The sequence below is a fragment of the Oncorhynchus tshawytscha genome, linkage group LG05 (genome assembly GCF_018296145.1).
Source record: "Oncorhynchus tshawytscha isolate Ot180627B linkage group LG05, Otsh_v2.0, whole genome shotgun sequence".
NCBI lineage: Eukaryota > Metazoa > Chordata > Actinopteri > Salmoniformes > Salmonidae > Oncorhynchus > Oncorhynchus tshawytscha.
The window spans coordinates 35,259,303-35,272,221 of NC_056433.1; the positions used below are offsets into that span (position 1 = coordinate 35,259,303).

General features: G+C 43.6%; 1 protein-coding gene across 1 annotated transcript in view; it reads left to right on the top strand.

The window, feature by feature from the left end:
• Positions 1-12,919, top strand: part of LOC112250546 (MAM domain-containing glycosylphosphatidylinositol anchor protein 2) — a 330,034-nt gene that overhangs the window by 268,024 nt on the left and 49,091 nt on the right. The window contains exon 12 of the mRNA XM_024420793.2: positions 4,656-4,833. Coding sequence (XP_024276561.1) covers positions 4,656-4,833 — 178 coding nt within the window. The remainder of the gene's footprint in view (positions 1-4,655; positions 4,834-12,919) is intronic.

Below are 12,919 nucleotides of genomic sequence, written 5' to 3' on the forward strand. Positions count from 1 at the left end.
GTTTCAAAACAATAAAGACATTACAAATGTCATATTATATATACAGTGCTTTAACAATGTACAAATGGTAAAGGACACAAGATAAAATAAATATGGGTTGTAATTTACAATGGTGTGTGTTCTTCACTGGTTGCCCTTTTCTCGTGGCAACAGGTCACAAATCTTGCTGCTGTGATGGCACACTTTGGAATTTCACCCAGTAGATATGGGAGTTTATCAAAATTGGATTTGTTTTCGAATTCTTTGTGGATCTGTGTAATCTGAGGGAAATATGTCTCTCTAATATGGTCAGACATTGGGCAGGAGGTTAGGAAGTGCAGCTCAGTTTCCACCTCATTTTGTGGGCAGTGAGCACATGGCCTGTCTTCTCTTGAGAGCCATGTCTGCCTACGGCGGCCTTTCTCAATAGCAAGGCTATGCTCACTGAGTCTGTACATAGTCAAAGCTTTCCTTAATTTTGGGTCAGTCTCTCTATCTATCCATCTATCTATCTATCTATCTCTCTCTCTCTCTCACACACACAGTCTCTCACAGTCTCTCACAGTCTCCTCTCTCTCTCTTTCTCTCACAGTCTCTTACAGTCTCACACAGTCTCACAGTCTCTCACAGTTGCACACAGTCTCTCGCAGTCTCTCACAGTCTCTCACAGTCTCCTCTCTCTCTCTCTTTCTCACAGTCTCACACATTCTCTCACAGTCTCACACATCATAGTGAAAGACAATAGTCCCCCTTTTTCAACAGCATCTGTTGCGTCACCCAATTTTATCACATTAACACGTTGGTAGCGTCGTTAAACTGAGGCTTGATGCCACTTTATGTGGTCTCTTTCGTTGTACCCATAACCCCCTACTGGGACAAAGTGGCACCCTCCCTTTGGTCACAGCAGGCATTGACTTTCACAACCTACAGAAACATAATGTAGAAATGTACGCTACTGTAGGTCTCTGCATGATCCTGTCTGTCTGTTGACGGTCTGAGAATGTTGATCATGGCAGTCTTGGTTACATTAACCACAACGATTACAGGGAAATATGCTATAGTATTTGTTAGCTTTTATTGGTTAAGTGGAAGCTCTTATTCAGAGCCACTGCATTACAGGCGACAGTTAAGCCTTCTGAACTGACGTCCTCACATTGAGTGAGTCTAATACCGAGTCTAATAGCTGTAGGTATACTCCAATAAGTAGTATTATTCCATTTTGTTTCCTACTACACCCCGTCCGGAATTTACGCTTGAAAAACCCATTAAAACCGGGCTTGTTTCTGTACCTCAAGGATTTTTCTGTCAACAATTTCTGTCGGCTTGTTTGTTAATGAATTTGGTTGCATTCATGTGATTCGTTCATTCGCCGTGGGAGCCAATGGTACGCCGGCTTCCTGCTTGTCAGGCAGGCTGGTTTTCGAGAGCTTGCCAGGAAGACACATTTACTCTCCCTTCGCTGGAAATCAACTGGTCCTCTTCACAATTTCACAGATTAGTTCTGCGCTGGTGCTAAAATGGGCCGACAGTAATTCCGCAATCACATTAACATTATAATCTATTTAGCTGTTGTTTGGAGAGAAAAAGAAAAGGCAAGGAAATAGTCCCGCCTGTTTGCTCTCTCTTGCTTATGTTTTTTATTTCCTACCTGGCATGCAGAAAATCGTTGTTTGCGAGAATTCATTTTCTTTTACACTTTTTTTCCTCCCAAGGTAGTGGAGTGCATCTCAACTAGGCTGTGTATCCCAGGCCTCCCTACCTGCTGTTGTCTTAGATACAGGAGGTATTATGCTTTAGGGGAGTTAAGAGGGGGCCCATCGGTAACATTTACCTTGAAGGTGAGCCTCTCCTTCATGTTTCATCTGCCAAGAAATGATTGAATCTTGACCCTTTTTTCTTTTCCACTTTTCTTCCTTCGCAATGAGCATTCTGTTTTCATCGCTCTTTGCGATTGAGATGGCGATGGAACATGAATGAGTAAGGAGGAGAGAGAGAGGGAGGGAGAGGGAGAGTGAGAGGGAGGAAGGAGGAAGGAGGAGGAGTGTTTCCCTCCTTCATAAATAATAAATAAATGTTTAGATACCCCCGGTAGGATGCCGAGCGGAGTGAGCTGAGACAGTGGTGCAGTAATGAAAGCGTTGGCACATGGACCACTCCTCAGCTCTATCTGCTATTTATAGCCATGAGCAGAGCAGCTAACACTACGCCTGTTCTGTTATGTTCCCCCTCCATTCCCACATAATCATTATCATTTCCCCTTCGCCACTGCCTTTGAATTAATACTGAGGGCTAGTGTGTTTTATGCCTCTATAATGGATGGCTCTCTGTTCTTGTCTGGGGCCTGGTGTGAAAGACAGGCCGACAGACAGGCGGACGGGTAGAACAGGCCGGTTGGGCCGAGGAAAGAGAGTGTGAGGCTCTAGTTGAAAGGAAAGAGGGTATAGGAGCGAGGAGAAGCACAGAGCAGGATCACGGCCCACCTTGGCAGTCATGGCTGTCTGTCTGTGGGCTTCACTTCTGAACACTCTACTTCCATGTCAGCCCACTGCAAAAGACAAGGCAGCCTTTCTATATCTACTCTCTGTCTCTCGCCTTCTTTTTCTCTCTCTTGTTCCAGCCTTCTTCCCTCCTGAAGCATCCTCACGCTGCAATGACAGCCTTATCCTTTTTACTCTCTATTTCGCTCTCTCTTTCCCTCCTTCTCTCATGCGTTGCAATGAAGAAATGACAGCCTCTTCCTTCTTCCTCTTCTCTTTCTGTCTCTCTCTCGCGCCTCCTCCTCCTCAGTCAATTGATCTGTCAGTCAGTGGTGGATCAGTGAGCGGGGCGAGGAGCAGTACAGATCAATAGCAGCAGACTAATTACATGCAGCCAATCAATCTCTCTCTGTGTCTCCCCCTCCCCCTCTCTTTCTGTCTCTCTCTCTCTCCCTCCTCCTCTATCTCTCTCTCCCTCTTCTCTCTCGTTCTCTCTCTCCTAATGTTGAAAGTCACTTTGATTAGTCCTGCGTTTCACTCTGCACCCGTCTCTTTGATCAACTTCTCTGGTTCTTAAAGGTACCATAGAAATCCCACAAACTGTTGCTGCAATCTAGTGAATTTAGATGTGATATGGCACTCTGCCTCTGTCTGACTCCCTGTGAAGAAACACTAGGAGTGAAAGGTAATGAGTTACACGCAGAAAATGATAATTGCATCAAGTCAAACCAACAATAATGGGAGAATAAAACAGAAGTACCAAACCTAAAGAAGTTAAACAGAGACGCACTGTTGCAAATCACATTAAAATAGTAAAAGGCTTCTGTAATGAGCAATTATAGATTTAATTAACTATTTAAAAGACAATTCTGTTCCCTGATGGTGGAAAGATGGAGTCATCAGCTTCCATTTGTTCAGTCAGAGTTTGAGGCAAAGTGGTTCTGGAGCCAAGATTGGCATTTAAGGCCTCCATCTGCCCCTAACAGCATTGTACACACTTCATCATTCACGCACCCTCACATGCATGGATACTCGCATGCACTCATATTGTATGCACACACATACACACAGACACACACACACTTCATCAAACTCATCTCCTAACCCTTCCAATTCATGCAAATTAGCAGAGGTGCCTTTTGGACTCTGTGGTATAGCGGAAATGAAAGGGCGAACTGTTACAGCCTGTCTACAATTATAAATAACAGACAAAACCAGAGCTATTTACCTGTGAACCTAACTCTTAGTTGGTAATTACACAGCAGACACACACTGGTTAATTACTTAATTGGCACTGGCCTACCAAACACACACACACACACGCACACACACACGCACACACACACGCACACACACACACACACACACACACACACACTGCGCATCCTTAGAAACTCATCCATCGCTTCTCTCTCTCCCTCTAGTCTCACTCTCCCTTCCTCTCTATCCTGGCAACACACATTCACAATGGCATATGGTGACTATTTGTGATGCAGGAGCTGTTACCATTCTCTTTTCCAGGTCTCTGCTATCCTAACTGATCCTCTAGAAGAAAATACATCCCTCTTTCCCTTATTCTCTCTCATGCTCAAGCCCTTTCATGGATCCCAATGAATGTGCAATGCATCACTTGCCTCTTTGAATTCCACACTGGTTCAAAGCCACGTTGCAATTGTATCACCAGGCATGAATAGCAGGAGCCGTGTGATGATGACTTAAATTAGATCATCACCTGAAAGAGCAACGTCTAAAGATGTGATGGGAAAATTCTGTTTACGGTTAGTCTCTTTTAAGGCAGGGGCACGGTCTGTGTGATGCGATGCATAGAGAAGCATATGGACCATGGTTAGAGGGAAACTTCAAAGATGACCATGTTTGATAAGAGGCTGTTGGTAAGGATGAGAATGAAAAGGCAAGAAGTCTTGAGAATGCATCACTACTGGTCATGCCCCCTTCCCCTGTAGAGATTTGTAGACTACACTCATGACACGAGACTCATTCCAATTCAATCTGTTTCAACCTGTGCTCACTTTTCTTCTCTGTGTATGAAGGCAACGCTGGTTTGAATCACCAGAATGTGGGAGTCTCATAGTGTTCTTTACACTGTGTGTGGGGGTGGGGGTGAGAGAGGCATGTGTGTGTGTTAAGTATGTTCATTTGTGTAATTCTAACTCTGTTGTCATGTGTCCTCCCCTCCAGACGGGGCTCCAGAGGTGGTGGGAGCAGGAGATCCCCGTGGATGGAACCATCACCAAGGGAGAGCTGAACACACACAACCTGACAGAGCTCATCAAGCCTGCGGCCTACGAGGTGCGCCTCACCCCCATCACACGCTTCGGAGAGGGGGACTCCACCATCAGGATCATCACCTACAGTGGTGAGTAGACCATTGGAATGGTCTCTGTATGTTTAGGGTTACAAATTCCTGTAATTTCCCCAAAATTCCAAGGATTTAAGGATATCATGGTTGGAGAATTCTGGAAATCCAGGAATATTCTTAGAAAATTTGGGAAAGATACTAGAATTGTATCTATTTGATTGGGAATGTAACAACCCCAAGCAGGTGTATATTGTATGAAAATGAGGAAAACTGTTCAATGTGAAGTGTGGATGAAGTCAGTGGTCTCCTACTCTGGGACTGAATTACAGCTACAAGGTAACATCCTTCATTAGGTATGTGTGTCATCCTGTGATGATCCTGTGATGATGTAGTCATGACAACTAGACCTCTAAACACAGCGGTTGAGGTTGTTAACAACAGGAAGACTAGGCAGGTTGCTAACAAACAGAAACCTCAGTTGTCAGGGAAGATAGTCAATGATTATGATATTGACTAGATCATCCAGTGCCCTAATAGATAATAAAGTGATTACATATTGATCTGACAAAATCAATTAGATTGTTGACAGCGAGTGAAGCCAAGCTAGCATAGATAGCTATCTATGCTAGCTAACGCAAAATAAAATGTTGACAAAAAAAAAGCTACAGGGAGCTAGCTAGCTTGGCTATCTATGCTAGTTAACGCAAAATAAAATGTTGACAAAAAATAAAAAAGCTACAGGAGCTAGGTTGGCTAGCTGACGCAAAATAATATGTTGACAGGGGGAAAAAAAGCTACAGGAGCTAGCTTGGCTAGCATGACAACCCAGAGAGCCAAAAACACATACAGTGCCTTTAGAAAGTATTCACTCAAGTCTTTGCACACCTGGATTGTACAATATTTTTTTTTTTTTTTTAATTCTTCAACCTCTGTCAAGTTGGTTGTTGATTATTGCTAGAAAGCCATTTTCAAATCTTGCCCTAGATTTTCAAGACAATTTAAGTCAAAACTGTAAATAGATCACTCAGGATCATTCAACTTCATTGTAGACTCCAGTGTAGATATGGCCTTGTGTTTTAGGTTATTGTTCTGCTGAAAGGGGAATTTTTCTCCCAGTGTCTGTTGGAATGGAGACTGAACCAGATTTTCCCCTAGGATTTTGCCTGTACTTAGTTGTATTCCGTTTCTATTTATCAAAAAACAATCCCTAGTCCTTGACGATGACAAACATACCCATAACATGATACAGACACCATCATGCTTGAAAATACTCAGTGATGTGTGTTGGATTTGCCCCAAACATAACGCTTTGTATTCAGGACTAAAAGTTCATTTCTTTGACACATTTTTTAAAGTTTTACCTTGTTGCAAGCAGGTTGCATGTTATGGAATATTTTTACTGTGCACATGCCTTCTTCTTTTCACTCTGTCATTGAGGTTACTATTGTGGAGTAGCTACAATATTGTTGAACAATCCTCAGTTTTCTCATCACAACGATTAAACTCTGTAAGTGTTTTAAAATCACCATTGGTCTCATGGTGAAATCCCTGAACAGTTTCTTTCCTTTCCTGCAGCTGAGTTAGGAAGGACACCTGTATCTTTGTAGTGACTGGGTGTATTGAAACACCATCTGAAGCCTAATTAATAACTTCACCATGCTCAAAGGGATATTCAGCATCTGCATTTTTTATTTGTACATATCTACACTATTTATACAAAAGTATGTGGACACCCTTTCAAACTAGTGAATTTGGCTATTTCAGCCACACCCGTTGCTGATAGGTGTAATACAATCGAGCACACAGCCATGCAATCTCCATAGACAAACATTAACAGTAGAATGGCCTTACTGCAGTGACTTTCCACGTGGCACCGTTATAGGATGCCACCTTTCCAACAAGTCAGTTCGTCAAATTTCTGCCCTGCTAGAGCTGTCCACGGTCAACTGAATGTGCTGTTATTGTTTTTATTACTATTTAACCTTTATTTAACTAGACAAGTAAGTTAAGAACTAATTCTTATTTACTATGGGGGCCTACCAAAAGGCAAAAGGCCTAAAAATGTATTAAATACAAATATAGAACAAAACACACATCACGACAAGAGAGACAACACTACTTAAAGAGTAGACAACAACATGGTAGCAACACAACATGGCAGCAGCACAAAACATGGTACAAACATTATTGGGCACAGACAACATCACAAAGGACAAGAAGGTAGAGACAACATTACATCACTCAAATCAGCCACAACTGTCAGTAAGAGTGTCCATGAATGAGTCTTTGAATGGGGAGATTGAGGTAAAACGGTCTAGTTGAGTGTTTGTTGCAGCTCGTTCTAGCTGCAGTGAAGTGAAAAGACGAGCGATCAAGGGATGCTTTGGGGGACCTTTAACAGAATGTGACTGGCAGAACGGGTGTTGTATGTGGAGGATGAGGGCTGCAGTAGATATCTCAGATAGGGAGGAGTGAGGCCTAAGAGGGTTTTATAAATAAGCATCAATCAGTGAGTATTTTGGCGGGTATACAGAGATGACCAGTTTACAGAAGAGTATAGATTGCAGTGATGTGTCCTATAAGGAGCATTGGTGGCAAATCTGATGGCCAAATGGTAAAGAACATCTAGCTGCTCGAGAGCACCCTTACCTGCTGTTCTATACATTTAGTCTCTGTAACCTAGCATGGGTAGGATGGTCATCTAAATCAGGGTTAGTTTGGTAGCTGGGATGAAAGAGGAGTGATTAAGATAGAGGAAACCAAGTCTAGATTGAACTTTAGCCTACAGCTTTGATATGTGCTGAGAGAAGGATAGTGTACCATCTAGCCATACTCCCAAGTACTTGTATAAGGTGACTACCTCAAGCTCTAAACCCTCAGAGGTAGTAATAACACCTGCGGGAAGAGGGGCATTCTTCCTACCAAACCACATGACCTTTGTTTTGGAGGTGTTCAGAACAGGTTATGGGTAGAGAAAGCTTGTTGGACACTAAGAAAGCTTTGTTGTAGAGTGTTTAACATAAAATCCAGGGAGGGGCCAGCTGAATATAAGACTGTATCATCTGCATATAAATGGGTGTGAGAGCATCCTACTGCCTGAGCTGTTGTTGATGTAAATTGTAAAGAGCGTGGGGCCTAGGATCATGCCTTGGGTACACCCTTGGTGACAGGCAGTGGCTGAGACAGCAGATGTTCTGACATTATACAGTGCACTCTTTGAGAGAGGTAGTTAGCAAACCAGGCCAAAGACCTCTCAGTGACACCAATACTCCTTAGCCAGTCCACAAGAATGGAATGGTCTACCGTATCAAACGCTTTGGCCAAGTCCATAAAAATAGCAGCACAACATTGCATAGAATGGCGACATTTTGAGGACCTTTAAGGTTGCAGTGACACATCCATAACCTGAGCGGAAACCAGTTTGCATACCAGAGAGAATAGACATCAACAAATCCAGTGAGTTGACTTTGACAAGTTTTTCCATCACTTTTGATAGACAGGGCACAATAGAAATAGGCCTATAACAGTTAGGAACAGCTTGATCTCCACCTTTAAATAAAGGACGAACGCTGGCTGCCTTCGAATAAATTGGAACCTCCCCAGAGAGAAGAGACAGGCTTGGCGATTATAGGGGCAGCGGAAAGTGAAGTGGAAATGTCTAGGCACAACAACGGCAAGCTCACAGAACGGGACAGCTGAGTGCTAAAGCGCGCAGCGCGTAAAAAATAATCTGTCCTCGGTTGCAACACTCACTACCGAGTTTCAAACTGCCTCAGGAAGCAACGTCAGCACAATAACTGTTCTTCGGGAGCTTCATGAAATTGGTTTCATGGCCGAGCAGCCGCACATAAGCTTAAGATCACCATGCGCATTGCCAAGCGTCTGCTGGAGTGGTGTAAAGCACTCTGCCATTGGACTCGAGCAGTGTAAACGTGTGCTGTGTGCTCGCAGTCCAACGGACGAATCTGGGTTTGGCGGATGCCAGGAGAACGCTACCTGCCTGAATGCAAAGTGCCAAGTGTAAAGTTTCGCGGAGGAGGAATAAAGGTCTGGTGCTGTTTTTCATGGTTCGGGCAAGGCCCGTTAGTTCCAGTGATAGGAAATCTTAATGCTACAGCATACAATGACATTCTAGACAATTTTGTGCTTTGGGGAAGGCCCTTCCCTGTTTCAGCATGACAATGCCCCCGTGCACAAATCGAGGTCCATACAGAAATGATTTGTCGAGATTGGTGTGGATTAACTTGACTAACCTCCACAGAGCCCTGACCTCAACCCCATCAATCAGCTTTGGGATGAATTGGAATGCTGACTGCGAGCCAGGCATAATCGCCCAACATCACTGCCCGACCTCACTAATGCTCTTGTTGCTGAATGGAAGCAAGTCCCCGCAGCAGTGTTCCAACATCTAGTGGAAAGCCTTCCCAGAAGAGTGGAGGTTGTTATAGCAGCAAAGGGGGGACCAACTCCATATTAATGCCCATGATTTTGGAATGAGATGTTCGACTAGCAGGTGTCCACATACTTTTGGTCATGTGGTGTATTATTCAGTGCCCTCCTTTATGAGGCATTGAAAAACCACCCATGTGCTTCAAATTCACTACTCGATTGAGGGATTTTACAGATAATTGTATGTGTGGGGTAGAGAGATGGGGTAGTCAATAAAAAAATCATGTTAACCACATTTTTATTCTTGCACTTATAGGCTTGCCATAACAACGGGATAAACATTTCTAAAAACATAATTCCACTTTGACATTATGGGTTTTGGTGTGTAGATCAGTCACAGAACATCTTAATTTAGTCCATTTTAAAGTCAGGCTATATCACAACAAAATGTGGGGAAAGTTAAGGGGTGTGAATACTTTCTGATGTCTGTTAGCAAATCTAGTTAAGCTTTAGGATCTGTGATTGAGAAGCACTCTGACACTGACTGTGCTGCTAGGTTGTCACACACCGTCTGCCTGCCTGCCTGCGATGCTGTGTTCTTCAACCTGAAATGATCTGCTGCCTGACTGCTATAGTTTTGAATTATTCCATTTTACTGCAGCTCATCAGAGCTGTGAAAGGCTACTGCTGCAGCGCTGAGCGGCTCCAAGCCCCAGTGTGCTCGTATGTGTGTGTGTGTGCAGGTGGCTGTGAAAATAGCTCATTACTGTACCCTAGACCTAGGAATGAGCCTAGGACTACACTACCTTCCACTACTACACAACCGCAGGCTAGCGGAAAGGCTGTATGCTAGGGATTGGCTTCCCCAATCAAAAGCCCTGGATTAACACCAAGGTTGGCGCTAAAGTAAAGGACAGGACTACCGCACACAGGGCTATCGTAGACAACCCTGAGACTACAGTCGGGGACAGGAATAAGTACAACAAGGCCCTCTATGACCTCTGCAGAGTCATCAGTAAAAGGACAATATAAGAAAAAGGTGGGATCATATTGCACAGGCTCCGCCGCCCGTTGCATGTGTTAGGGGCTACAGTCCATTACGGAAGACCCAACTGTGATCTGCCAAACGATGCCTCTCTACGAGGCGAACTCAATTCATTTTATGCACTCTTTGACAACAACAACATCGTGCCGGGTGTGAGGGCCGACCCAGACGATTTGGGTGATCTCGCTCTCCGAGGCCAACGTGGGAAAGGTCTTCAATCAGGTCAACACCTGCAAGGCTACGGAGCCCAACGGTATTCCAGGTCGGGTTCTCAGAGCATGTGCAGAACAGCTGACAGGCATATTCATGGTAGTTTTCAACCTCTCCTTGTCCCAGTCTGTAATCCGTAATCCCCACTAGTTTTAAGATGACCACCATCATTCCTGTCCCCAAGAACTCTAAGGCTTCATGCCACAATGACTACCGCCCTGTAGCACTAACTTCTGTAATCATGAAGCGCTTTGAGAGGCTGGTTCTGGCACACATCAACTCCACCATCCCAGACACCGTAGACCCATCCACATCAACGGGGCAGCAGTGGAGCAGGTCGAGAGCTTCAAGTTCCTCTGTGTCCAAATCACTTAAAGACTTCAAATGGTCCAAAAAGGAGCAACCTCTCTGTCAGGATGTTTAAAAATCCTCTAAAAGTTTTACAGCTGTACCATTGAGATCATTTTGATTGGGCTGCCTGGTATGGCAATAGTACTGCCCTCGATCATATGCCACTGCAGAGGGTGGTGCGCACAGCCCAGTACATCACTGGGGCCGAGCTCCATGCCCTCCAGGACATGTTTTTAATTTTTTTATTTATTTAACCTTTGTTTAACTAAGCCAAGTCAGTTAAGAACAAATTCTTATTTACAATGATGACCAACTAAAAGGCAAAGGCCTCCTGATGGGGACGGGGGCTGAGATTAAAAATAAATCAAACAAACATACAGGACAAAACACACATCACAACAAGAGAGACAACACTAAACGGTGTACAAACATTATTGGGCACAGACAACAGCACAAAGGACAAGAAGGTAGAGACAACAATACATCACGCAAAGCAGCCACAACTGTCAGTAAGAGTGTCCGTGATTGAGTCTTTGAATTAATAAATTGAGATAAAACTGTCCAGTTTGAGTGTTTGTTGCAGCTCGTTCCAGTCGCTAGCTACAGCGAACTGAAAAGGCAAGCGACCCAGGGATATATGTGCTTTGGGGACCTTTTACAGAATGTGACTGGCAGAACAGGTGTTGTACGTGGAGGATGAGGCTACAGTAGATATCTCGGATAGGGGGGAGTGAGGCCTAAGAGGGTTTTTATAAATAAGCATCAACCAGTATTTATATCAGGCGGTGTGGTGGGAAGGCCCGGAAAAAGTTTAAACGCTCCAACCCCCCAACCCATAGAATATTCTCTCTGCTTCCACACGGCAAGCAATACCGGTGCAGTCCAACAGGCTCTTGAACAGCTTGTCCCCAAGCAATAAGACAGTCTGTAGCTATTTTGTTAGCTATTTATCAATCTGAGTTAATCTTGTATCCTTATCCTTGACCTTTTATTTTATTTTTTTGCACTGCCTTTATGCACACTCACAGGGCCCTACACTCTCACACACACACACACACTCTATCTGATCACTCACACATAATATGCACATACATTTATACTGACTCTACACACACTCACACCAAGTCACATACAAATTGCTGCTACTCTGCTTATCTTATTTCATGTTGCCTAGTCACCTTACCCCTATACATACAGTATCTACCTCCATCACTCCAGTACCCCTGCACATTGTAAATATGGTATTGGAACTGACCCTGTGTATAGTATGCTTACTTACTTATTGTGTTCTTCATATTTCTTCTTATTTCTCATGTTTTGCTTGTAGTATTACATTGTTGTTGATTATTGCATTATATACTTGTGCATGTGATATCAAAACTTGAAACTTGAAACTGGCATATGAAATATTGTTGGAATTACCATGCTGCAATCATTATCACTCTCAAACTTTGTGATTCTTCATATAATAAATAGAGGAACTGTTTAATGTGTTTAATGAGTGAGTGGATTCCCCTAGGCAGATCATGTAATCAAAGCAGGGACATCAAGAATCTGGTGAAAAGATATGTCATTATTACACTGTTATTATACCATCTGAGGTTAGCTAGTTGATAGGAAATAGAATTGTCCGTATGTTTCATAGTGTTTTTGAGTTGCAGGAAAGTAAGATAATGACACTGGAGCAACATTAGACCAATTTCCTGTGGACCTAGATTGAGTTAGACCTAACTCATCGTTGTCTTCTGTGATGATGTCTATGATGATGACGATGGCCTAGTCCACAGATTTGGGTCTGACAGTAAGGCAGGATGAGCAATCGCTCCTATGAGGGCCAAATAACAGAGGATAGCAGGTTTGCTGTGTGTTTGTTGGTGAAAACTGCTTAGTGTCCCACGCTGGCTGGGGTATGAAGAATGGCAGTGTCACCACTCTCCCACACTCTCTTAGATTCTGCTGTTGTGACAAAGTCAGCAGCTGTTTGCTGATCCAAATTCAGTTTTGGCTTTCCAACAGCCCTTCCAAAACAGATTGAATGTGTAGGTGACCACCTTACTGTCACACACATTGGCAGTATAGCAACGGCTCTCTATTGTAGGTTGCTTTTGTGCTGAGATATCATGTCTGCATCATGTTTCCCTTTGCATC